Source organism: Aquarana catesbeiana, linkage group LG06 (assembly GCF_042186555.1).
Source record: "Aquarana catesbeiana isolate 2022-GZ linkage group LG06, ASM4218655v1, whole genome shotgun sequence".
NCBI classification, from domain to species: domain Eukaryota; kingdom Metazoa; phylum Chordata; class Amphibia; order Anura; family Ranidae; genus Aquarana; species Aquarana catesbeiana.
In genome coordinates, this window is record NC_133329.1 from 358,334,122 (window position 1) to 358,358,387 (window position 24,266).

A 24,266-nucleotide genomic window follows, 5' to 3' on the forward strand; every position below is an offset into this window, starting at 1 on the left:
AGGTAAAACGTTTGAATGTAAAATTTTTAATTGGTCTTTTTCTTGTTGTGCTGTGGTTACAGAAATTGCTAGACAAGCTGCACAAATAAAACTCCTTCGTAAGCTGCAAAAGCAAGAACAGGCTAGAGCTGCAAAAGAAGCAAAAAAACAGCAAGGTATAAACATGGTACTTGTCTTGTTTTACAGTCTACTCCAGAGCACGCTGTCTTCCCTATAATGTATTATTGTTCATTTACAGCTATCATGGCTGCTGAAGAAAAACGCAAGCAGAAAGAGCAGATAAAGATGATGAAGCAACAGGTAATGTGTGATGTAGGGGTTTATCACCATGTATATTGCAGCATTACTTTTTAACAAAAATGACACATTAAAAGGCAAAGCAAAAATATACTTAAAGCGGAGTTCCATCCAAAAGCGGAACTTTCACTCATTTGTCTCCTCCCCCCTCCGGTGCCACATTCGGCACCTTTCGGGGGGGGGGGGGGATCGGATACCTGTCTTTGACAGGTATTCTGTCCCCGCTTCCGGGAGTCCGGCCATGGTGAATTACGCCAGCAGCTCGGCTCCCTACTCCTTTCCCTGCTGCCGGGCCAGTAGGAGAGAGGAGCAGAGCCTCGCGCATGCGCAGTAGGGTTCCCTTACCCGCAATGGTGGCGGCACCACCCAACAGCATCAGCTGCGGTGCCGACATCGCTGGACTCCAGGACAGGTAAGTGTCCTATTATTAAAAGTCAGCAGCTGCAGTATGTTTAGCTGCTGGCTTTTAATTTTTGCAGGGATGGGCGGACCTCCTCTTTAAGTTATATTATGTTTTCTGCCTGTGGCACCCAGGCGACCGTGACATCATGAGGCTTTCAGTGAGATCCTGGGACATCTGAGGATCGAGAATATCTTGAGAATGTGTCATCACCCCTGCCTAGGCATTGCATGCAAAAGCCGTAGAATATATATATAATAATATAATTATATATATATATACATATATACAGTGGGGACGGAAAGTATTCAGACCCCCTTAAATTTTTCACTCTTTGTTATATTGCAGCCATTTGCTAAAATCATTTAGGTTCTTTTTTTTTCCTCATTAATGTACACACAGCACCCCATATTGACAGAAAAACACAGAATTGTTGACATTTTTGCAGATTTATTAAAAAAGAAAAACTGAAATATCACATGGTCCTAAGTATTCAGACCCTTTGCTGTGACACTCATATATTTAACTCAGGTGCTGTCCATTTCTTCTGATCATCCTTGAGATGGTTCTACACCTTCATTTGAGTCCAGCTGTGTTTGATTATACTGATTGGACTTGATTAGGAAAGCCACACACCTGTCTATATAAGACTTTACAGCTCACAGTGCATGTCAGAGCAAATGAGAATCATGAGGTCAAAGGAACTGCCTGAAGAGCTCAGAGACAGAATTGTGGCAAGGCACAGATCTGGCCAAGGTTACAAAAAAATTTCTGCTGCACTTAAGGTTCCTAAGAGCACAGTGGCCTCCGTAATCCTTAAATGGAAGATGTTTGGGACGACCAGAACCCTTCCTAGAGCTGGCCGTCCAGCCAAACTGAGCTGTCAGGGGAGAAGAGCCTTCGTGCGAGAGGTAAAGAAGAACCCAAAGATCACTGTGGCTGAGCTCCAGAGATGCAGTCGGGAGATGGGAGAAAGTTGTAGAATGTCAACCATCACTGCAGCCCTCCACCAGTCAGGGCTTTATGACAGAGTGGCCCGATGGAAGCCTCTCCTCAGTGCAAGACACATGAAAGCCCGCATGGAGTTTGCTAGAAAAACACCTGAAGGACTCCAAGATGGTGAGAAATAAGATTCTCTGGTGTGATGGGACCAAGATAGAACTTTTTGGCCTTAATTCTAAGCGGTATGTGTGGAGAAAACCAGGCACTGCTCATCACCTGTCCAATACAGTCCCAACAGTGATGCATGGTGGTGGCAGCATCATGCTGTGGGGGGTGTTTTTCAGCTACAGGGACAGATGAATGCGGCCAAGTACAGGAATATCCTGGACGAAAACTTTCTCCAGAGTGCTCAGGACCTCAGACTGGGCCAAAGGTTTACCTTCCAACAAGACAATGACCCTAAGCACGCAGCTAAAATAACAAAGGAGTGGCTTCACAACAACTCCGTGACTGTTCTTGAATGGCCCAGCCAGAACCCTGACTTAAACCCAATTGAGCATCTCTGGGGAGACCTAAAAATGGCTGTCCACCAACGTTTACCATCCAGCCTGACAGAACTGGAGAGGATCTGCAAGGAGGAATGGCAGAGGATCCCCAAATCCAGGTGTGAAAAACTTGTTGGATCTTCCCCAAGACTCATGGCTGTATTAGATCAAAAGGGTGCTTCTACTAAATACTGAGCAAAGGGTCTGAATACTTAGGACCATGTGATATTTTAGTTTTTCTTTTTTTAATAAATCTGCAAAAATGTCAACAATTCTGTGTTTTTCTGTCAATATGGGGTGCTGTGTGTACATTAATGAGGAAAAAAATGAACTTAAATGGCTGCAACATAACAAAGAGTGAAACATTTAAGGGGGTCTGAATACTTTCCATCCCCACTATGTGTCGATATATATATAGATATATCTATATATATAGATATAGATATATCTATATCTATATAGATATATCTATATCTATATATATATATTTTTTTTTTTCTCCATTCTATTTATTGTTAGCACTATTTCTAGTTTCTTTCTATATTATTGATGCATAGTTATTTTTAATTGTAGGAAAAAATAAAAAGAATCGAGCAGATCCGAATGGAAAAAGAACTCCGTGCCCAACAAATTTTGGAGGTACCAAGAGATCATTTTATTTCAGCCCTGTGCATTCTATGTGGTGTTAGAGCTGTGTACAGCACTTTATGAGCATGTGTTGTGCAACCGGTGTGTTAAGTTTTCAGAACTACAATAACGAAATCTGTTGCATGTATGTTTCAAGGTTTGTCCAATGTTGCTCATATTGCATACAGCAGTTAGTTTCTCTTACACAGAAAATATGTAAAGTGTGTCTCCAGGCAATATTTCTTTTGGATGGAGTGAAATGTCTCCAACAGGAATACAGGCAACAAGTTTTTAACACAATGGGGAAGAGTTATTAGAACCTTTGGAAAGTTCTTACTGCTATGTGAGTCCCTGTTGGAGATAATTTTTCCTCATTTCCTGTCTTAGTGACTACAGGTACTGGGACCGGAAGTAAGTTACCGGAGGTAATGTTACAGGAAAAAAAATCCTAATAGAAAGCTGACAGAAGGTTTAACATCTCCCCACTCTAAAACTACTGTAATAAACAGCTTAACTATGCATAGTGCATTCAAGAGGAAATACTCCACAATGTTAACATGTTGTAGATTGTACATGGTTGTGAAAATGGATTCCGCAATGACCATATCCTGATTTGTTTGCTTTGCTTTTTTGAAGGCTGGTGTTCTCTATAATGTAAAGCAGTAAAGTCAGTATATAAGGCAAGGTTTGATAGATAGCTTATTAGTATTTCTGAGCCAAAGGACACAAGGCTAACTCATTCTCCTCCCTTTTGATGCCCCAACAAGACCCATCTATGCTAATAATCTATTTCTAAAGTGTTTAAGGGTGCTTAGAGAGTACACAAAAAAAAAGAGTAAACTTGAAAAAAGATCAATGCTGCAACTTCACCCCACTCGTAACTTATTAATGTTTACCTAAGAAACACTTTTGTTAGAAAGGCCATGCCTATTAAAAACTGATATTTCACTTGTGGGTGCCCATAACAGCTTGAGTTTGACTTTTAATAGCTTAAAGTGAAATTCTGGCTATATACCTAATTAGCCTTAAAACTATCCCTTCCTTGTGTAAGACAGATGTACGGTATATACCCATTTTCGGGCCGCAGCTACAGGGGAGAGGAGAGAGTGCCGACAATGAATGGGCCATTGAAGCCTATGGGTGACGTCACTGCTCCAGGCTTAACTAGCCATTGTTGGTTTACTCGCTCCTTTCCCTGCAGCCACCGCTGACTGACACAGGGAAGATCATGTGACCGGACCAGAGCGGCCCAAAAATAGGTAAATATATACATCTTTCTTACACAGTTTAGTTAGTATAGGTGTTAGGAGTGGGGGGTGTACAGTTTTAAAGTGATATTAAAGTCTTGTTTTTTTTTTTGTTTAAAAATAAAAACCATGTCATACTGTGCAGTGATTTTGCACAGAGCAGCCCAGAACCTCCTCTTCTCGGGTCCCTAGCCGACACTCCTGGCCCTTCCCTCCTGTTGAGTGCCCCCACAGCAAGCAGCCTGCTATGGGGGCACCTGAGCCGAGCCACTGCTTTGTGTGTCCATTCAGACACAGAGCTGCAGCTCGGCCCCACCATCTCCCTCTCCTCATTGGCTCACTAACTTTGATTGACAGCAGCACTAGCCAATGGCGCCCCGCGGCTGTCTCAGCCAATGAGGAGGGAGAGTCCCAGATAGCAACATCGCTGGATCGAGATGGGGCTCAGGTAAGTATTAGAGGGGCTGAGGGGGGAGCTGCACACAGAAGGTTTTTTATCTTAATGCATAGAATGCATTAAAGAGGAACTGCAGTCTGCTCACATAATTTGTAATAAAAACATCCTTGCTATTCTGAAGCTTCCCTCAAACCACTTTGCATATTATTTTATATATACGGTGATTCTGTACCTGCCAAATATGCTGCAGAAATCTCCCTCCACTAAGTCTGGCTGCAGCCATTTTAACTGTGGGCAGCTGAAGCTGCTGCCTGTTCACTTCCTGGCTTTACACAGAGGCACGCCTCCAGCTCTGCAGCCCTGCAGCTCTCATTCTCTCTCTTATGGTTCATCCCCCCTCCCTTCCTGGAAAACTCTCAGGTGAGTGAGGGAGAGAGCTGTGCATGATGTCATAAGCTTAGGCTTTGTACCAGACAAGAAACAGGAAGTGGGCTCTATAGGATATTTACTGGCAGAATTTTTTTTTATACTATCCAAAGTTAAAACAACAAGGGCAGAAGATTTAATAGGTGGAAAGTTGAAAAATGACTGAAGGTCCGCTTTAAGATAAAAACCTTCTGACTTTAGAACCACTTTAAGTCTAGTTAGGTGTATAGCCAGAATTTCACTTTAAAGGGAATATGTACTCTTCTCATACAAGGCAAAGCAACAAGTTCACCTTAATACTGAGCTAGCCAAAATGCTGTAGGTCCAGTAAGACCCATGTTAGGGGAGCCCATTCAAACACGCGTGGTAATGCACAAAATATGTTAATGCGATGTAATGCATCGTAGCATAGCTCAGCAGACTGGATATTAGTTAAAGGTGGACTGAGGTGGAAGAATTCACCCTCTGATAGCTCTTGAGGACTCAGTTGCTGAGATCTACCAGCCATGCTTCCCGTCTTGTTGCCACAGAGGTTTAAGGGTTTTCTATGACCTGCACACCACTAAAAACTATCCCTGGTTACTACACCATCCCCACAATCCCATCACTTTAAATGAGAGCCCTGAGGAAGGGGATTTGTTCACCCGAAATGCATTGGATAATTTGTTTTTTGCCGCAAAGCAGTTTTATTATTAAAAATGTTGGAGTCTTGAATATTTACTTTGGCACTCTTATTGAACTGTTCATATGTGGATTCTAAACCCTGGTTGACCCCTATTCCTAAATGGCACACCTGATTTGTAGAGGGCTGCCTAACTACGGCCATTGTGCTGAGCAACAATTTATTGTATATACCAAAAACCTGCATCTAGTGCCTCGTCTTCACCTATCCTACAGTTTCTGCTCCTGACCACCTTTACATGTTCCCACTTCTTATTTTGCATTCTCCATCAGATAAATTCAATTAAAAATCCAAGAGGTACAATAGGACCCCTTCCTACTGCCTTGAGGTATGCAAGCCTTGTAACTCAAGCACAGAAACCCAGAGTCCATAAAAGATCTTAGAAATAATTAAATGGTTTGTCAGCATCCACAAACGAAAATATGAGTTTTGGGTAGACTGCCTTTTTAACGGTACACAATCAGTGGCCTTTGGCACTTTCTAGTTCAACCACTGACAATACGTTGTATAATGGGAAGCAGCATTGGAACTGTGATCTCTCACACAGCTGTAGGCCTGTATGCAGCAGAATATCATTCCAAATAGCTATGTCTACAGTAAAGTGGGTCTAACTAGTGCTGTTATTGGTGACTGGTTCTCTTTAGAGGAAACCTGTACTGACATCAATATGTGGTCTGTCATTTCAATCAGTTAATCGTTAGACCGGAAACAGGAGTGTACCTTAATCTGTACGAAATCAAGACTCCCAATCTGCCTGCTTGCCCCAGAGGTAGAATATATTGATGCCACTGGATTGGCATGACAGACAGGCAGTTAGCATTTTCAAAAGCAGGTCAACAATGGCATCCTACGTAGTTCTCTTAGTACAGGTTTCCTTTAAGCATACGTATGTTTTTTTCAACAAATGATTTTAAATATAAGTGTATAGTTAGCAAGTCTAGGAAGCGATAGGCCAAAGTTGCAGAGTTTATTTAGGTTGATTGATAAGGGTTGATTTAGGACACCGAAGAGACCGAGTGGTGCTTTGAAAGATATTGTTTCTCTAAGCTAACAATGCTTAAAATTTGATTGAGAATGATGTGCCAGCAGAGGTGTGTTAGTATAAAGGCTGTTTGACCTTTCATTGCTCGCCCATTATTTAAATGCCAGCCAGACCACAAATTAGCATGCAGGAGAAGATGGGTTGAATTGTGAGCTATGTCCTGTATTGTTCTGTTATCCCCCCCCCCTCCCCCCCCCCCCACACCTTTCCCACTATGGGCAAGTGGCTCTTCTCCAGCATCTGATAACGCTGCTCACTCTGGACTTGTGTTGTTGCATGACCTTGAGACCTGTTTTGCATGCACAGGCTAAAAAGAAAAGGAAAGAAGATGCAGCAAATGCCAAAATATTGGAAGCCGAGAAACGTATAAAGGTTAGTTTAGAGAAAGCACATCCTTCCTGACTCTTCTTTCTATATTTGCCTTAATTGAGTAAGGTTTTGGGATTTCCATAATACACTTACTGTATCTCACAAAAGTGAGTACACCCCTCACATTTTTGTAAATATTTTATTATATCTTTTCATGTGACAACACTGAAGAAATGACACTTTGCTACAATGTAAAGTAGTGAGTGTACAGCTTGTATAACAGTGTAAATTTTCTGTCCCCTCAAAATAACTCAACACACAGCCATTAATGTCTAAACCACTGGCATCAAAAGTGAGTACACCCCTAAGTGAAAATGTCCAAATTGGGCCCAATTAGCCATTTTCCCTCCCTAGTGTCATGTGACGTGGTAGTTTTACAAGGTCTCAGGTATGAAAGGGGAGCAGGTGTGGTCAATTTGGTGTTCTCGCTCTCACTCTCTCATACTGGTCGCTGGAAGTTCAATATGGCACCTCATGGCAAAGAACTCTCTGAGGATCTGAAAAAAAAGAATTGTTGCTTTACATAAACAGGGCCTAGGCTATAAGAAGCTTGACAAGACCCTGAAACTGAGCTGCAGCATGGTGGCCAAGACCATACAGCGGTTTAACAGGACAGATTCCACTCAGAACAGGCCTCGCCATGGTCAACCAAAGAAGTTGAGTGCACGTGCTCAGCGTCATATCCAGAGGTTGTCTTTGGGTAATAGACAAATGAGTGCTGCTAGCATTTCTGCAGAGGTTGAAGGGGTGGGGTGGTCAGCCTGTCAGTGCTCAGACCATACGCCGCACACTGCATCAATTTGGCCTGCATGGCTGTCGTCCCAGAAGGAAGCCTCTTCTAAAGATGATGCACAAGAAAGCGGCAAACAGTTTGCTGAAGACAAGCAGACTAAGGACATGGATTACTGAAACCTTGTCCTGTGGTTTGATGAGACCAAGATAAACCTATTCAGTTCAGATGGCGGCAACCAGGTGAGGAGTACAAAGACAAGTGTGTCTTGCCTACAGTCAAGCATGATGGTGGGAGTGTCATGGTCTGGGGCTGCATGAGTGCTGCCGGCACTGGGGAGCTGCAGGTAATTGAGGAAACCATAAATGCCAACATGTACTGTGACATACTGAAGCAGAGCATGATCCCCTCCGTTCGGAGACTGGGCCACAGGGCAGTATTTCAACATGAAAACGACCCCAAACACACCTCCAAGACGACCACTGCCTTACTAATGAAGCTGAGGGTGTCTCTAGTCCATCACTGCTCCCCTTTCATACCTGAGATTCAAAGTATGTCTCCAGACCTAAACCTTATTGAGCATCTGTGGGGCCTCCTCAAACGGAAGGTGGAGGAGCGCAAGGTCTCTAACATACACCAGCTCTGTGATGTCATCATGGAGGAGTGGAAGAGGACTCCAGTGGCAACCTGTGAAGCTCTGGTGAACTCCATGCCCCAGAGGGTTAAGGGAGTGCTGGAAAATAATGGTGGCCACAAAAAATATTGACACTTTGGGCCCAATTTGGACATTTTCACTTAGGGGTGTACTCACTTTTGTTGCCAGCAGTTTAGACATTAATGGCTGTGTGTTGAGTTATTTTGAGGGGACAGAAAATTTACACTGTTATACAAGCTGTACACTCACTACTTTACATTGTAGCAAAGTGTAATTTCTTCAGTATTATCACATGAAAAGATATAATAAAATATTTACAAAAATGGTAGGGGTGTACTCACTTTTGTGAGATACTGTATACTGGGTGAATTACTGGGTGGGGATATTGCTCCTCTAAAAAAATACTCCAGTCGCAAAACACAGACATTTTTTCAAGTAGTCATAATGGCCCAATGGTTTTACATTTTTGACTCTGTACCTCCTTACAGATGCCTGATATTTTTGTGCTCCATAAATGCATCCTCCCACCTACTTCCAATGCCTGAAATGGGCGAATCTCAGAGCTTTGGCCTGTACATTTTACATAAACTCAATAAGAGGTAGCCAGAGTATAAGGGCCCATTCACACCATATATTTGTGTTAACAACAATCTATTTGAGCCATGATAAGTATGTTAAGTGCATCTGCTGACGGATATGCAATGCAGTCCAGTGCAACATGGCACAGTGTGCTATGGAGCGTTGTGGTGTGCTGCCAACAAAACAGCGCATGCAATACTTTCCAGTAGTGTACCACACCACAACACATGTTATTGCATTGTTCTGCACTGCAACACATGGTGGTTGGCAGGTGCATTGGGGTGCTATTCATTCTGAATGGCAACCCAGTGCATCGGCTGACAGACATGTGTTGCAGCCCAGAACAACATGCTAAAACATGCTATCAAGCACAATGGTGTGCTGCCAAAAAATAGCAAATGCACTATTTTTCATCGCACCCCATAACAATGCATGTTTTTATGTTTCATGGTGGTTGTCAGGTGCATTGGGGTGCCATTCATTCTGAATCTGCTGATGAACATGTGTTGAGAGCCCAGTGCAACATGCTACAACACACTATTAAATGATGCAGTGTGCTGCCAAAAAATAGCACATCGCTATTTTTCAGTAGTGCACCACACCACAATGCACATTATTGCATTGCACTACACTACAACGTATGTTGGTCTGCAGGTGCCACAGAATGAATGACACTGCACCAACACACTTAAAGTGGAACTTTATCTATAACAACTTGATAAAAAAAAATGTTCTTTAGCAAGGAACATACATTCCACATTAATAATTATGCAAATTAGTGTGTGCTGTATAATGCCTCCAAAATTGCTCCTGCTTGTTCTTGCTGGAGGCTGCCATTTTGCTGAAGCCCAGAGCCCCTGAACAGCAGTAAAAAAATAAAGCAGGACTAAACCCATTGATGTAATGGTTTCAAAAAACAGTTACATTCCTGGAATGCCAAGATTATTAACTGTCACATTTGCTTGTGTCCTCAACCAAACTGTGTAACTATCAAATGGCTGGTGTCCTAACTGATCACATGTGCAGCACCATGGTATGTGCAGATCAAACAGAAGAAGCCACCTTGGCTGTAAAGGGTAGGAGGGTTTAATTCTGCTTTAGGGCTGTCAGCGGATCGCCCTCTACAAATACAGCAGTGCCTAAAAATGGAGAGCAACTGAGCATGTGCAGAGCAGGGTGAGACAGTGTGTTACTGAATTTTAAACAGTATAGGCACTTATTTGTAATGTTTTATATAGTTACACCTGTAAAAGGATCCAGCCTGAAGTCATTTAGCAGGACTTAATTTTCTGACTAAAGTTCCACTTTAACATGCCGCAAATAGATTGCCATTACCACAGACAGATGATGTAAATGAGCCCTAAAAGAGTGGTTTACAGCTCTCCTGCCCCTCGGATGGTTGCATCCAGTGCAGGCATTCTCACTTAAAAAGTATAAGCTAGTGTCGGGTGATGGCTGGGTGCTACAAATATTGAGTTGCCACACTATGAAATTACAACTCCAGTTTTAAATAAAACTTAAGATTGAAAAAAAAAAGTGCAAAAACCTTATATTTTCTTTAGGATCTTTAGGTGTCAGTGGGAGCCATGCAGCTCACCTGATGTATCTCACTCACCTAACGTATCATCATAACTGCTCAGACACAACATGTGTGTATTTGTGTATATACGAAAATACACGTAAAACATATGACTTTTACCTAGAGTTCCGAATAGGGGTAAGCAAACTTTGACTCCTCAGCTGCTACAGTAGTTCATGTCATATCAAGCAGTCCTGCCAGCCTTAGACTGCTGTATATGATTCTATCAAAGTCAAATATTTACATTTTACAGGCATTGGTGGAGAGCGTGTCTGTATACAGTTGTGCTCATAAGTTTACATACCCTGGCAGAATTTATGATTTCTTGGCCATTTTTAAGAGAATATGAATGATAACACAAAAACTTTCCTTTCACTCGTGGTTAGTGTTTGGCTGAAGCCATTTATTATCAATCAACTGTGTTTACTCTTTTTAAATCATAATGACAACAGAAACTACCCAAATGACCCTGATCAAAAATGTACATACCCTGTTGATTTTGGCCTGATAACAAACACACAAGTGGACACAAAGGGGTTTTAATGGCTATTAAAGTTAACCATCCTCACCTGTGATCTGTTTGCTTGTAATTAGTGTGTGCCAAACACTAACCACGAGTGAAAAGAAAAGTTTTTGTGTTATCATTCATATTCTCTGAAAAATGGGCAAGAAATCATAAATTCTGCCAGGGTATGTAAACGTATGAGCACAACTATATATATATATATATATATATATATATATATATATATATACAGTATCTCACAAAAGTGAGTACACCTCTCACATCTCACATTTTTGTAAATATTTTATTATATCTTTTTATGTGAAAACCCTGAAGAAATGTCACTTTGCTACAATGTAAACTATTGAGTGTACAGCTTGTATAACAGTGTAAATTTGCTGTCCCCTCAAAATAACTCAACACACAGCCATTAATGTCTAAACCGCTGGCAACAAAAGTGAGTACACCCCTAAGTGAAAATGTCCAAATTGGGCCCAAAGTGTCAATATTTTTTGTGGCCACCATTATTTTCCAGCACTGCCTTAACCCTCTTGGGCATGGAGTTCACCAGAGCTTCACAGGTTGCCACTGGAGTCCTCTTCCACTCCTCCATGACGACATCACGGAGCTGGTGGATGTTAGAGACCTCCACCTTCTGGTTGAGGATGCCCCACGGATGCTCAATAGGGTTTAGGTCTGGAGACTTGCTTGGCCAGTCCATCACCTTTACCCTCAGTTTCTTTAGCAAGGCAGTGGTTGTCTTGGAGGTGTGTTTGGGATCGTTATCATGTTGGAATACTGCCCTGCGGCCCAGTCTCCGAAGGGAGGGGATCATGCTCTGCTTCAGTATGTCACAGTACATGTTGGCATTCATGGTTCCCTCAATGAACTGTAGCTCCCCAGTGCCGGCAGCACTCATGCAGCCCCAGACCATGACACTCCCACCACCATGATTGACTGTAGGCAATACACACTTGTCTTTGTATTCCTCACTTGGTTGCCACCTCACACACTTGACACCATCTGAACCAAATAAGTGTATCTTATTCCACAGGACATGGTTCCAGTAATCCATGTCCTTAGTCTGCTTGTCTTCAGCAAACTGTTTGCAGGCTTTCTTGTGCATCATCTTTAGAAGAGGCTTCCTTCTGGGACGACAGCCATGCAGACCAATTTAACGCAGTGTGCGGGGTATGGTCTGAGCACTGACAGGCTTACCCCCCACCCCTTCAACCTCTGCAGCAATGCTGGCAGCACTCATATGTCTATTTCCCAAAGACAACCTCTGGATATGATGCTGAGCACGTGCACTCAACTTCTTTGGTCAACCATGGCGAGGCCTGTTCTGAGTGGAACCTGTCCTGTTAAACCACTGTATGGTCTTGGCCACCATGTCGCAGCTCAGTTTCAGGGTCTTGGCAATCATCCTTTAGCCTAGGCTATCTTTATCTAGAGCAACAATTCTTTTTTTCAGATCCTCAGAGAGTTCTTTGCCATGAGGTGCCATGTTGAACTTCCAGTGACCAGTATGAGAGAGTGAGAGCGATAACACCAAATTTAACACAAATGCCTTTAAGAGACCTGCTCCTCATTCACACCTAAGACCTTGTAACACTAACCTGTCACATGACACTGGGGAGGGAAAATGGCTAAATGGGCCCAATTTGGACATTTTCACTGTATTCACTTTTGTTGCCAGCGGTTTAGACATTAATGGCTGTGTGTTGATTTATTTTGAGGGGACAACAAATTTACACTGTTATACAAGCTGTACACTCACTACTTTACATTGTAGCAAAGTGTCATTTCTTCAGTGTTGTCACATGAAAAGATATAATAAAATATTTACAAAAATGTGAGGGGTGTGTATTTTTTTTAATTACTATTGTTTATTTTATTATTATTATTTTATGTATCATATAAATATTATCATGTAGATATACAAACACCCCTCTAGACTGGTCTGCAGGTTACAGTGTTCAATGTATAATGTGCCATCTGCTGACCTGAATTGGAACTGCACATACTGTATTATATTTTTGTCCTGCAATGATAGCTTGATAACATCTAATGCCCCGTACACACGGTCGGATTTTCCGACGGAAAATGTGTGATAGGACCTTGTTGTCAGAAATTCCGACCGTGTGTGGGCTCCATCACACATTTTCCATCGGAATTTCCGACACACAAAGTTTGAGAGCAGGATATAAAATTTTCTGAGAACAAAATCCGTGTGTACAGAAATCCGACGGACAAAGTGCCACGCATGCTCAGAATAAATAAAGAGATGAAAGCTATTGGCCACTGCCCCGTTTATAGTCCCGACATACGTGTTTTACGTCACTGCGTTTAGAACGATCGGATTTTCCGACAACTTTGTGTGACCGTGCGTGTGTATGCAAGACAAGTTTGAGCCAACATCCGTCGGAAAAAAAACATGAATTTTGTTGTTGGAATGTCCGAACAAAGTCCGACCGTGTGTACGGGGCATTATACTCATATTAGAAGTAAATGCCTTTAAGAGACCAGTGCAGGTTTTCTTTAAAGCCGAACTCTAGGATCAAAATCTTTCATTCACTTATATTCCGCAACCATTCAATATACATCCACTTTGTGTGCACCAAATACCTTTGCAAACTGGGATGTCACCTTATAAAAGTAGCAGTGATATCATCACTGTGCTGTACATAGCCTGTGCAGAGAGTAGAGCTGTGGGAAAGGCCCAGCAGGCCCCACCAACCACAGACTGCCTGCAGAAAACTACAGTAGGGGGCGAGACAAGACCAGTCACCCTGCACATGGAGAGAGAGCAGCAGTGACCGGTCTTTATCACAGGAAGCTCCTGCACAGAGGCATAGTTTCACATTTCCTTCACTCCCCCACTGATCAATTCAGCCACAGGGATTGTAGAAAATATCTGGTACCTCCAGGTATAGAGGAGCATGTGATTCACTGCTTTTTCTTCTCATGTGACAGCACTGGTGCTTTATGATTGCCCCCCAATACCACATGGGGGTGGTTATAGTAGCCTCAGCACTGTGTAAGCTCTGACTGGGAAAGACGGACGGAGTTCATACAGGCCTTCCTTCCCAATGGCTGGAGCTTTAATTATGGATTGTCAAGATGGTAAATGCTTGTGCTTAGATTGTTATAGGAAATGTCAATGAAACCTTTTCTTCTTAGTTATATTATGTATACTGAGCTACAAGGAGTGATACTGTTCTTTTTTTTTTTTTAAGGAGAAGGAAATGAGACGACAACAAGCGGTTCTCCTGAAACACCAGGTCTGTAGACATAGCACCCTAATACTATATATATATATTTATATATGTGTGTGTTTATTACTCTCATGGTTTACCTTTTGTCCTTTTCCACTGTAAGCAGCTGTTTTGTAAGCTAAGCCAAGGTTCAGCCATCTTTATACCAGGAACTATGGGTAATACACAGAAGGCTCCTTAAGGACGTTGGTTCAGCATACAAAACTGCGGCCGGCACTGAGATCGGACAACTGGGGCTCTGTAGGCCACTTGCTGCTTATGGGCTTCCAGCAGTAAGATATTGAAGTACCCTGTAATTATTACTGCACAATTATTGTCTGCTTACAAATTACCTGCCTTGCTTTGGTTATGGGGCTTTTTGGGGTAATTTTATTTTGATTTTTTTAATGGTTATTGTGTAATCTGCGTTTATTTCTGTTTCATAATGATGTGCCAACTCTTTCTGCCAGGAGTTGGAGAGGCATAGACTAGATATGGTATGGGTATGTTTATTTTTGTACGTCTTAACACCGCATCGTGATTTATTTTATTTTCTTTTTATTCTTTTTGGTTGTGATCTGGTTGTCCTAGCAATGCATAAAGTGTAGCACTGGCTGCTGTCATTGTACATTCTCCCCCCTGCATGGCTTAACAGTGCAGTGCATTGCATACATCTGCTAATTAACCCAGGAAAGACTAATGCGTTTCAGGCTGCATCACACCGCTGACTTAAAAAAAAAAAAAAAGGCTGAATTTCTGTTCATTGGCAAGCTGGCAGGAATAGATTTGGGCCATTGTTCCCCTGTGGTCATTTGCATAGCAAGAAATGTAATATTCCCATCTAAATTCCAGCAGAGAAGTGTCTGCTCCAGTTACTCATTGTACCGAATATATTTATTTCAAACCTACATACATTAAAAAGACACCCGACCCTTCATAAAACCACAAGCAAGCTTTTGTAACTTTATGCAGTGCATCCAAAAAAAAGTCAGTTGGATATTCTTTTTTATTTTATTTTTCATTCATGCATGTCAATCAGCCATGTAAATACATATATATTTATTTCTTTATTTATTTCACTTGGCCTGTAAGCAAATACAACTAGGTGCCTGTTATTGCAAACACCCCTGTATATAGTGGTGGCATATTAAACAGGCTTAAACAGATACACAGCTCAGGAAATGAAGGTACCTTTACCTAAGAAAAGCTTAAGCAGCCATTTTGTGGATTGAGGTAATGTTTATAAAAATATAAAAGCACCAAACTACAGTGCCATCTCGGTTGGAAATAGTCAGAAATGGTTGCTTAGGGGTACAACTCCACTGAGAGTCGCTCAGTCACCATAAACATTTGCAATTTTGAGTGGTTTTGAGACCACTTAAAGCCCAATTGTACCTTCATGCTAAATCTGATAAAAATATTCCAAGGCCATCAAAGCAAAAAGTGTTTTATGTCTAATGCCCTGTACACACGATAGGATTTTCCGATGGAAAATGTGTGGTGGGACCTTGTTGTCGGAAATTCCGACCGTGTGCGGGCTCCATTACACATTTTCCATAGGAATTTCCGACACACAAAGTTTGAGAGTAGGCTATAAAATTTTCCGTCAACAAAATCCGATCGGTTAAATTCCGATCGTGTGTACACAAATCCGACGGACAAAGTGCCACGCATGTTCAGAATAAATTGAGAGACGAAAGCTATTGGCTACTGCCCCATTTATAGTCCCGACGTACGTGTTTTACGTCACCGCGTTCAGAACGATCGGATTTTCCGACAACTTTGTGTGACCGTGTGTATGCAAGACAAGTTTGAGCCAACATCCGTCGGAAAAAATCCATGGATTTTGTTGTCGGTATGTCCGATCAATGTCCGACCGTGTGTACAGGCCATTACTGTTTGTTTTCTTTCTAAAACAGCCATAGCTAGAGTCAGGGATTTTTTTCTCAGAGAATGGGTGCCGGAACTCCTCCCTTCCGAGTCACCCCTTGACTCTGCCCTCTACCCACCTCCGAGCACCATTCCTTTCTTCCACACCTTACCCACCTCCCAGTACCACCCCTTTTAGAGAATAGAGAACCAAGTATTGTTTTGTGGTGCTAAGCATTTTGTATGGAATTTGTTAATAATAACAAGAAAGGCAGTAAAATAGTAATCTAGCAACAATGGATACCCCAGTGACAATAGATCCACCCAGCAGCAATGGACTCCCAACAGCCAGCAACATTAGAGTCCTACATCAACAGTAGATCCCTCCTAGCAATGATTGACTCCCTGCAACATAATACCTACCCTGAGCAACAATAGATCCCTCACCAGCAACAATAGACCCCCCTGCAAAAATAGTTTCCCTCCAGAAACTATAGATTCCCCAGCAGCCAGCATCAATAGACCTTCCCTCGACAGTATATCCCTCCCAGCAACGACATACCCCTAACAACATAAGATCCACCCCAGCCACAAAAGATCCCCCCTTCCTCTGCAAAAACAGATCCTCTCAGCATCAATAGACCCTCCAGCAGACCCCAGCACCCCTTGCCATTACATGCATTCAGTTCTGGAGGTGCCGGAACTGCGTTCCCCCGCGTTCCTGTTGAAAAAAAGCCCTGGCTAGAGTAGAAAAGCCTGTGCCCTGCCAGCAGCTGTAGAGTGGCTTCCTTGCTCTCTGGATTTAAGCAGTGGTCTCATTACAGAGGTTCAAAATGCCCCCTGCTGACTTGGAGAGCTCTGGCTCCTTTGGGGGTACATTGGACCACTTCAAAGAGACCACTGCTTTCACACAGAGAACAAAGGTTCTCTGCAGCTGTTGGCAGGGTTTAGGTTTTTCTTCTTAGGCTTTGGCTGTTTTTTTTAAAGAATACAAACTGTAAGACTTTGTTTTCCTGCATGCACCTGGAACATATTTAGCTAATTTGAACGGAAAGCCTAAATTGAACTTTAACCGCCGGTTTTATATATGTATATATATATATATATATATATATATATATATATGTATAACCGGTGGCAAGGCGGCTCCTCTGCGCAGGATCATGTACGTGATCCTGCACTTCCGGTTCTAGGGAGTGCACCCGCGCCACAGATGACCCGCTCTCACTGTGATTGGACACAACGGGAGCCAATCAGTGGGTTCGGTGACATCGCGTCCACCAGAACCCGCCGATCATTGGGGAGACAGGCAGAACAGCGATCTGCCTATGTAAACAAGGCAGATTGCCATTCTGTGAGAAGGGAAGGCTGTGATCCTGTGTTCCTACAAAGCAGGAACACAGATCTCTGCCTTCTCACAGTAAAAGCACCCCCAACACAGTTAGCAAGCACTCCCTAGAAACACATTTAACCCTTTGATCGCCCCTGATGTTAACCCCTTCCCTGCCAGTGTCATTCGTACAGTGACTGTATTAGCGTCAGTGGTCCCCAAAAAGTATCACTTAGTGTCTGCTTTGTCCCCCGCAATGTCATAGTCCTGCTATCGCAGCTATTACTGGTAAAAAAAAAAATTTAAATGTGAAATCCACAAAAATATCCCATAGTTTGTAGACGCTATAACTTTTGTACAAACCAAACAATATACGCTTATTGGGATTTTTTTTACCAAAAACATGTAGCAAAATACATAGTGGCCTAAGTTTATGAAGAAATTATTTTTTTCCATTTTTTATTGGATATGTTTTATAGCAGAAAGTAGGAAATATTGTTTTTATTTCAAAATTGTCCGTCTTTTTTTTGTTTATAGCACAAAAAAATTTAAAACCGCAAAGGTGATAAATACCACCAATAGAAAGCTCTATTTGTGGGGAAAAAAGGACATAAATTGTATTTGGGTACAGTGTTGCAGGACCGCACAATTGTCAGTAAAGGTAACACAGTACCATAGTTGCAAAAAATGGCCTGGTCATAAAGGGAGGTAAACCTTCCGGAGGGCAAGTGGTTAAGTAGGAACTTCAATTCCCTCCCTGATTTTTCAGTCACCCAACCCCCCCCACCCCCACCCCACCCCACTTGTTATGTTGGGTTCTCTTAAAGAAAAAAATTAACCTGCCCAGCAGATTTAGTGTTGTCCTACAACAATCTGCTATACAGGTGTCCCAATCTGTATCCTATGACACTATTTTGGTCTTCTCAGTTGGCTACCTCTTCAGTGTTCAGGCAACCAGGCCATTGATGACACAATACAGTTTTGCCCCCCTCCCCCCCAGCTGCTCTGTGAATGGGCTACCACTGCCTCCTAGGATATATGACAGATACATCCCAGGGGATGAGGGAGCAGGACACATCATTCTCATCTAGACAAGAACGGCAGCAGGGGAGATGGGCCACCGGGGAAAAAAAGAAATAGCCTCCTCAAAAAATAAAAATGCCAGCTATTAATGCTGAGGCAGGGGGATGGGGGCAGAGGCGTGGACATAAAGTCAATTTGCAGAATGAAGTTCTGCTTTAGGGACCTCTAGAACAAAGCAACAATGACTACTCAACTCCATTGAGTCCATGAGATTGGACAGGGCCAAAGCTATGAAAACCATAGTCCCCATTGAAAGAGTTTGTCAGGTTCCACAAGCTTGGGCCTGATAATAGAAAAGGCCCAAAAGAACATCTGTTTTTGTTCTTAAAGCAAGTAATCACATTCCTAGCACATGGCCGAGAGATTTTTATTGGCTCTCATGGTGGTCATACACGTGTTGATGAATAATCAATTTCTAGTTATATGAAATATTCAATCTATAGTTGACAACCCATTCGATCGATATGCCACACACGGTGAAGTAGATTTCACATATACCTCCTTCAGGTCCACCTCTGAGGCTTCTTGTCTTCTTCATGCACAGGAAGTTCTGAAGCTCCTAATGTGAAACTTCAGGATCCCCCTGATTTCAATAACATAGTCATTGTAGTCAGTCCAACCGTGGTGGAACGACTTAGTTCAGTCACTAGTTCCTAGTGAACAGACTGCGTGGGCTCAGAACTTTGGTTCCAGACAAAATGGCTGCCCGCTGTGTAGGAAACACGTATATTAAAAAAGATGTAAGGTAGCTAGTTTATGTAAACCTTCTTACTCGCTAAGCTTATTAAAAAGCATCACCGTTCAAGTGACCATCAGTATACGTTGTGCATTTTTCGACAGTCTTCATTATTCATTGCTTTACATTTGCCGCTTTTGATTGTGTACCCGCTTTCTAAACCTCAACTAAAACATGCACAAACTTGACTTGCTTTGTATTTATAGCACTCACTGTGTCTCAGTGCTAAATCTGCAGCTCTCAGCTTCATGTCCACCAATATTTTTTTTTTTTTTTTTTAATGTTCTGCTTGGGCTTTTGTCTCATCTTCTATCTGTATTTGCAGGAGAGAGAGAGAAGGAGACAACACGTAATGCTCTTGAAGGCTGTGGAAGCTCGTAAAAAGGCTGAGGTACATGCAGTGTCAGCATTACCAGGGATGCTGATAAATGTCCTTTCTAGATAGAATTCCCTGACAGAATTTTTTTTTTCATACCTCCGTGAGTTTATTGTTCTGTCAGCCATCATGCTTAATGTACGCCTGTCACCTACACTTGCTGGCCAAAGCCATTTTGTGTGCTCTGTACAGAAGTCGTGAGGAAGTGGATTATCAGATCAGTTCATTAGAAACTCAGAGCAGTAATAGGCTGCAGCTTTCTGTGATTGGATTTAGCGTAAATAATGGCTAAACTTTTTTTTTTACTGATTGTAGGTGATAGCTAAAGAGAATACAAAGCGGGTGCATCCACTCAGCTTCTAACTTCAGCTTGTTCAATTAAACTTTGACAATAAAACCTAGAAGCCGATTGGTTTCTATGCAGAGCTACATCTGATTTTGCATGCTCCAGTTTTAGGCCGGGTTCTCACTGTAACCCGCTGCGGATCGCACAGGAGCGCTGTGTGTCCCTGTCTCCCGTTTCAGGGACGAATCAGGGCCGATTCTATGCCTGAATTCGGCCCTGAAATGGAGCCAAAGACGTACAGCGTTTCTGTGCAGTGCGATCTGCAGCCGCAACGGAGATATGTGAACCGGCTCCATAGGGAACCAGTCACATTCTCCTGCTATGCGAGTTGGATTTGGGGAAACCCAGCCAGGTCATGTCTATATCCTAAGAACATGATGTAAAGTGATGTCCATCTAAGTTGAGTTAAAGGGATGTAAAAATGTGGATTACCAAGCTAAAGCCTAATCTACAGGATAAATATCAGGACCAACTTGAAGAAGGAGCATGAATCAAGGGTGTAAGAGAAGTTGAAAAAAGAAGTCAGGACAGGGGTGCAAAAAGAAGGGGAAGAGAGTGTTAAGGGCGTAGAGGAGAAGATTACCCAGCCAGTGCTTGTTGGGTGAGGGCCGAGGATGCTAAGATTTTAACTATGCTACATAAGGTAAAAGTTGGGATGGATTGAGAATGAAAGTAGATCTTTTAAGATATTAGCGAAAGTGGAATAAGAGCTGCTACAAAACATCATCCAGGGAAGCCACACTTCAGAGAACTGTGAGTATCTATCATGTAATTGGGCTGTAAGTTCTTCCAACCACATCAGAGTATTCAATGTGTCAGCCCATTCCATTTTGAGCAATTGTTAAACCTTTTTACATAATATCACATTTCTACATATCTCTTTAACTAATATATCTAATATACAGTATTTTCCTGTAAAAAAGAAGTAAAGAAGTATAGACTTCAGAAAGAGAGGGAAATGTAATTTTGCCCCTGTACAAATCATTAGTAATGCCGCGTACACACGACCGGACTTTCCGGCAGAAAAGGTCTGATGGAATCATTTCATTGGATATTCCGATCGTGTGTGGGCTTCATCGGACTTCTTCTTTTGAAAATTCTGACGGACCTAGAAATAGAACATGTTTTAAATCTTTCCGACGGAATCAATTCCTATCGGGAAAATTGTTCGTTTGTATGCTATTCCGACGAACCAAAAACAACGCAGGGGCAGCTATTGGCTACTGGCTATCTAACTTCCTTTTTCTAGTCCCGTCGTACGTGTTGTACGTCACGGCGTTCTAAGCGAACGGACTTTGGTGTGATCGTGTGTACGCAAGTCCGTTTCAGTGGAACTCCGTCAGAAAAACCGTGTTTATTCTGACGGAAAAAACGGTCGTGTGTACGCGGCATTAGACCTCATCTGGAATATGCAGTTCAGTTTTGGGCACCAGTTCATAAAAAGGATATCGGAGAACTGGAGTAAGTGAAAAGAAGAGCAACCAACCTGATAAGAGGCATGGAGGAGCTCAGCTATGAGGAAAGATTAGCCAAAGTGAATTTATTCTCTCTAAAGAAGAGGCGATTAAGAGCAGATATGTTTACCATGTATTACATAAGTGGTCCACATATTGAACTTGGTGCAAAGATAATTTACTTTAAGCCCATGGACAAGGGGGCACTCCTTAATTTTGGAGGAAAAGAGATTTATTCTCCATACATGGAAAGGCTTATTCATAGTAAGAGCTGTGAAAAGGTTGAATTGACTCCCTCTGGGAACTAGTTCTGGCCAGTTCAGTAGATTGTTTTAAAAATGAATGTTAGGGATTGTGATTAGCATACTTCTTGTACAGCTGTTGAGAAAAAATATCTATTGTCCACAGTATATTGTTTTCAGATATTCTGAGCAAAATTCCCTATGCTATAACAAGCACCTGAAACTGCCTGAAACACTAGTTATCTCTATCAAGCTGGTCAAAACCAGCCTATTGATGGGAAAAAAGTATACGATTAAAAACATTTTTAATTATTAAACTGTTTATGGGCAATCATAGGGAGGGGAATTGTAAGCACAGTCACTGTGCCATGCTACTAAACAAGAAATAACCTGAATGTGTTAGGAACAAATAAAATATGCCTAAGTTTTACATATTATACATATGCATATGTATATAGAAACAAAGTACAGGCATACGTATCAAAAACAATAATACACATTGATATGGTTGTTTGTATTAAACTGTAAACATTCCTTTTGTATCTAAAAAAAAAAACTTTTAGATTCTGTTTAAATTTTATTTCTTTTAAGTGCCACTTTGTTACATTTATGGGATGACATTTTGGTTTTTATAAAAATGCCAATTTGTAGGCTTATGATTGAATTTTATATGTTTTATGAATATAATTGATAGTCTCTTGACTGATTGATAGCCAGTCTACCCCATGCCATTTTTTCTTGCAAGTAGCAGGACTGATTTAAGCATCCCTGTCCGCAGACAATCCTCTTATAGTCACAGCACATCATGATCAAAAGCGTCTGATGATAACTGTTCTTGCCCAGAGCAAACAATCAGACTTCTTTTGATTTTCCTGTACACTACAGAGATTCTGATACATTGTTGTATTATTGTTCCTCAAGGAAAGAGAACGTTTGAAACAAGAAAAGCAAGATGAGAAAAGGTTGAACAAAGAACGTAAACTGGAGCAAAGGCGGCTAGAACTGGAGCTGGCCAAGGAGATGAAGAAGCCAACTGAAGACATGTGTCTGGCTGACCAAAAGGTATTTCTCAGAAACTAAAGCCTAGACAACTTTGTACGGTGCTCTAAAACCCCATACACACGATCAGATTTTCTGCTGATTTTTTCCTTCAGATTTACCAAAACCTTATAATATGAGGTCAAACCTTAGGAGTTTCAATTTGTATGCAATCAGGCAGGCCCTTACACTACATAGTTTTGGTAAATCTGAAGACAAAAATCAGCAGAAAATCTGATAGTGTGTATGGGGCTTTACATAGGCTTGTCTTTTGTACTGTCATTGACAGCTCTTAATCTGTGCACAAAACTTTTCTGTAGATTGATGGACCTTCACTGATTTGCCGTAAGTCCTTCAGAAGCCTTATCATAGAGATATGTGGAGGCCTGCAGGCAGCCACTGATGCCTGGCAAAGTCAGCCAAGAGAGCAGGCTTGAAAGCAGAACTCCGGTTTAAAGTGGAACTATGGCCTCCCATTAAAAATATATGTTCTGAAGCACTTATCTCCTGTATAGGCACATCTGCACCTACAGCTTTCTCTTAATCCCACAAATACTGCTTGAGCCTGCCAGTGAAGTCCACCTAATGCAGCTTCCTGTGATGGGGCGCCAACGATGCTACACTGCTCCTGAATTCAGAGCAGAGTTGCCACTCTTATGTAGGCTCTGCCTGCTTGCACTAGAGAGGGATGAACAAAATGTTGCAGGGGGCTTGGCTTGTAGCATTGTCAGTGCTGATTCACAGGCCTGTAAAGCCCCGTACACACGATCAGACTTTCCCAAGGGAAATGTTGGATGTCAGGCTGTTGGCGGAAAATCCGACCGAACAAATGTTGGCTAGCATGTTTTCAAATTTTTCACCAACAAATGTGTGTTCTCGGATTTGTGTATACACAAGTCCGTCCAACAAAAGTCCAAAGTACAAACACGCATGCTCAAAAGCAGAAGCGGTCGGTCTTGTAAACTAACATTTGTAATGGAGAATTAACATTCGTGACGTGGCAAATTATGAAATCTCCAAATTCAGCGCACATTCTCTTCTTCTTTTTGGGATAATAATGAAGCTGCTTTGCTGGTGATACTGAAGGGGTTATTGCAAACACATTTTCAAAGGCTTTTTTTTCTAGTGATATCAAGAATAATATTATTATGGTTTTTTTTTTTTGAATTTGTGCAAGTTACCACAACACCATTATCCCGTAGTTTTTAAGATCAAAGATACAACTATGTTGGTGTCCCTTGTCAATTTTATATTATATTTTTTTAACTGTAACTGCCTACTCCCAAACTGTCATTTGAAGTAAAACACATAGCCAAGTATTATTCTACACAATTTTTTTATTGTGCATTAAAAAAAGAAAACAAATAAAATTAGACATGCTATCTGCCAATAGAACTTAACCAAAAAGTGCATTCTATGCATCCAAAAATATAGAAAATATACCAAATCAAATCATTATTCAACCAATAAAATAATGTCAAAGCAATAACTCCAAGGCCAATAATAAATAACA

At 41.8% G+C, this 24,266-nt stretch overlaps 1 protein-coding gene across 21 annotated transcripts in view; it reads left to right on the forward strand.

The window, feature by feature from the left end:
- The window catches only part of BAZ2B (bromodomain adjacent to zinc finger domain 2B), a 441,294-nt gene that overhangs the window by 375,786 nt on the left and 41,242 nt on the right, over nt 1–24,266 (forward strand). For 9 of the 21 annotated variants that reach the window (XM_073634094.1, XM_073634081.1, XM_073634093.1 and 6 more), the window contains 8 exons: nt 63–155; nt 239–300; nt 2,758–2,823; nt 6,912–6,977; nt 14,262–14,306; nt 14,750–14,782; nt 19,623–19,688; nt 22,637–22,777. In XM_073634094.1, coding sequence (XP_073490195.1) covers nt 63–155; nt 239–300; nt 2,758–2,823; nt 6,912–6,977; nt 14,262–14,306; nt 14,750–14,782; nt 19,623–19,688; nt 22,637–22,777 — 572 coding nt within the window. The remainder of the gene's footprint in view (nt 1–62; nt 156–238; nt 301–2,757; nt 2,824–6,911; nt 6,978–14,261; nt 14,307–14,749; nt 14,783–19,622; nt 19,689–22,636; nt 22,778–24,266) is intronic. The other 12 variants (XM_073634083.1, XM_073634100.1, XM_073634085.1 and 9 more) reach the window with 5 other exon arrangements.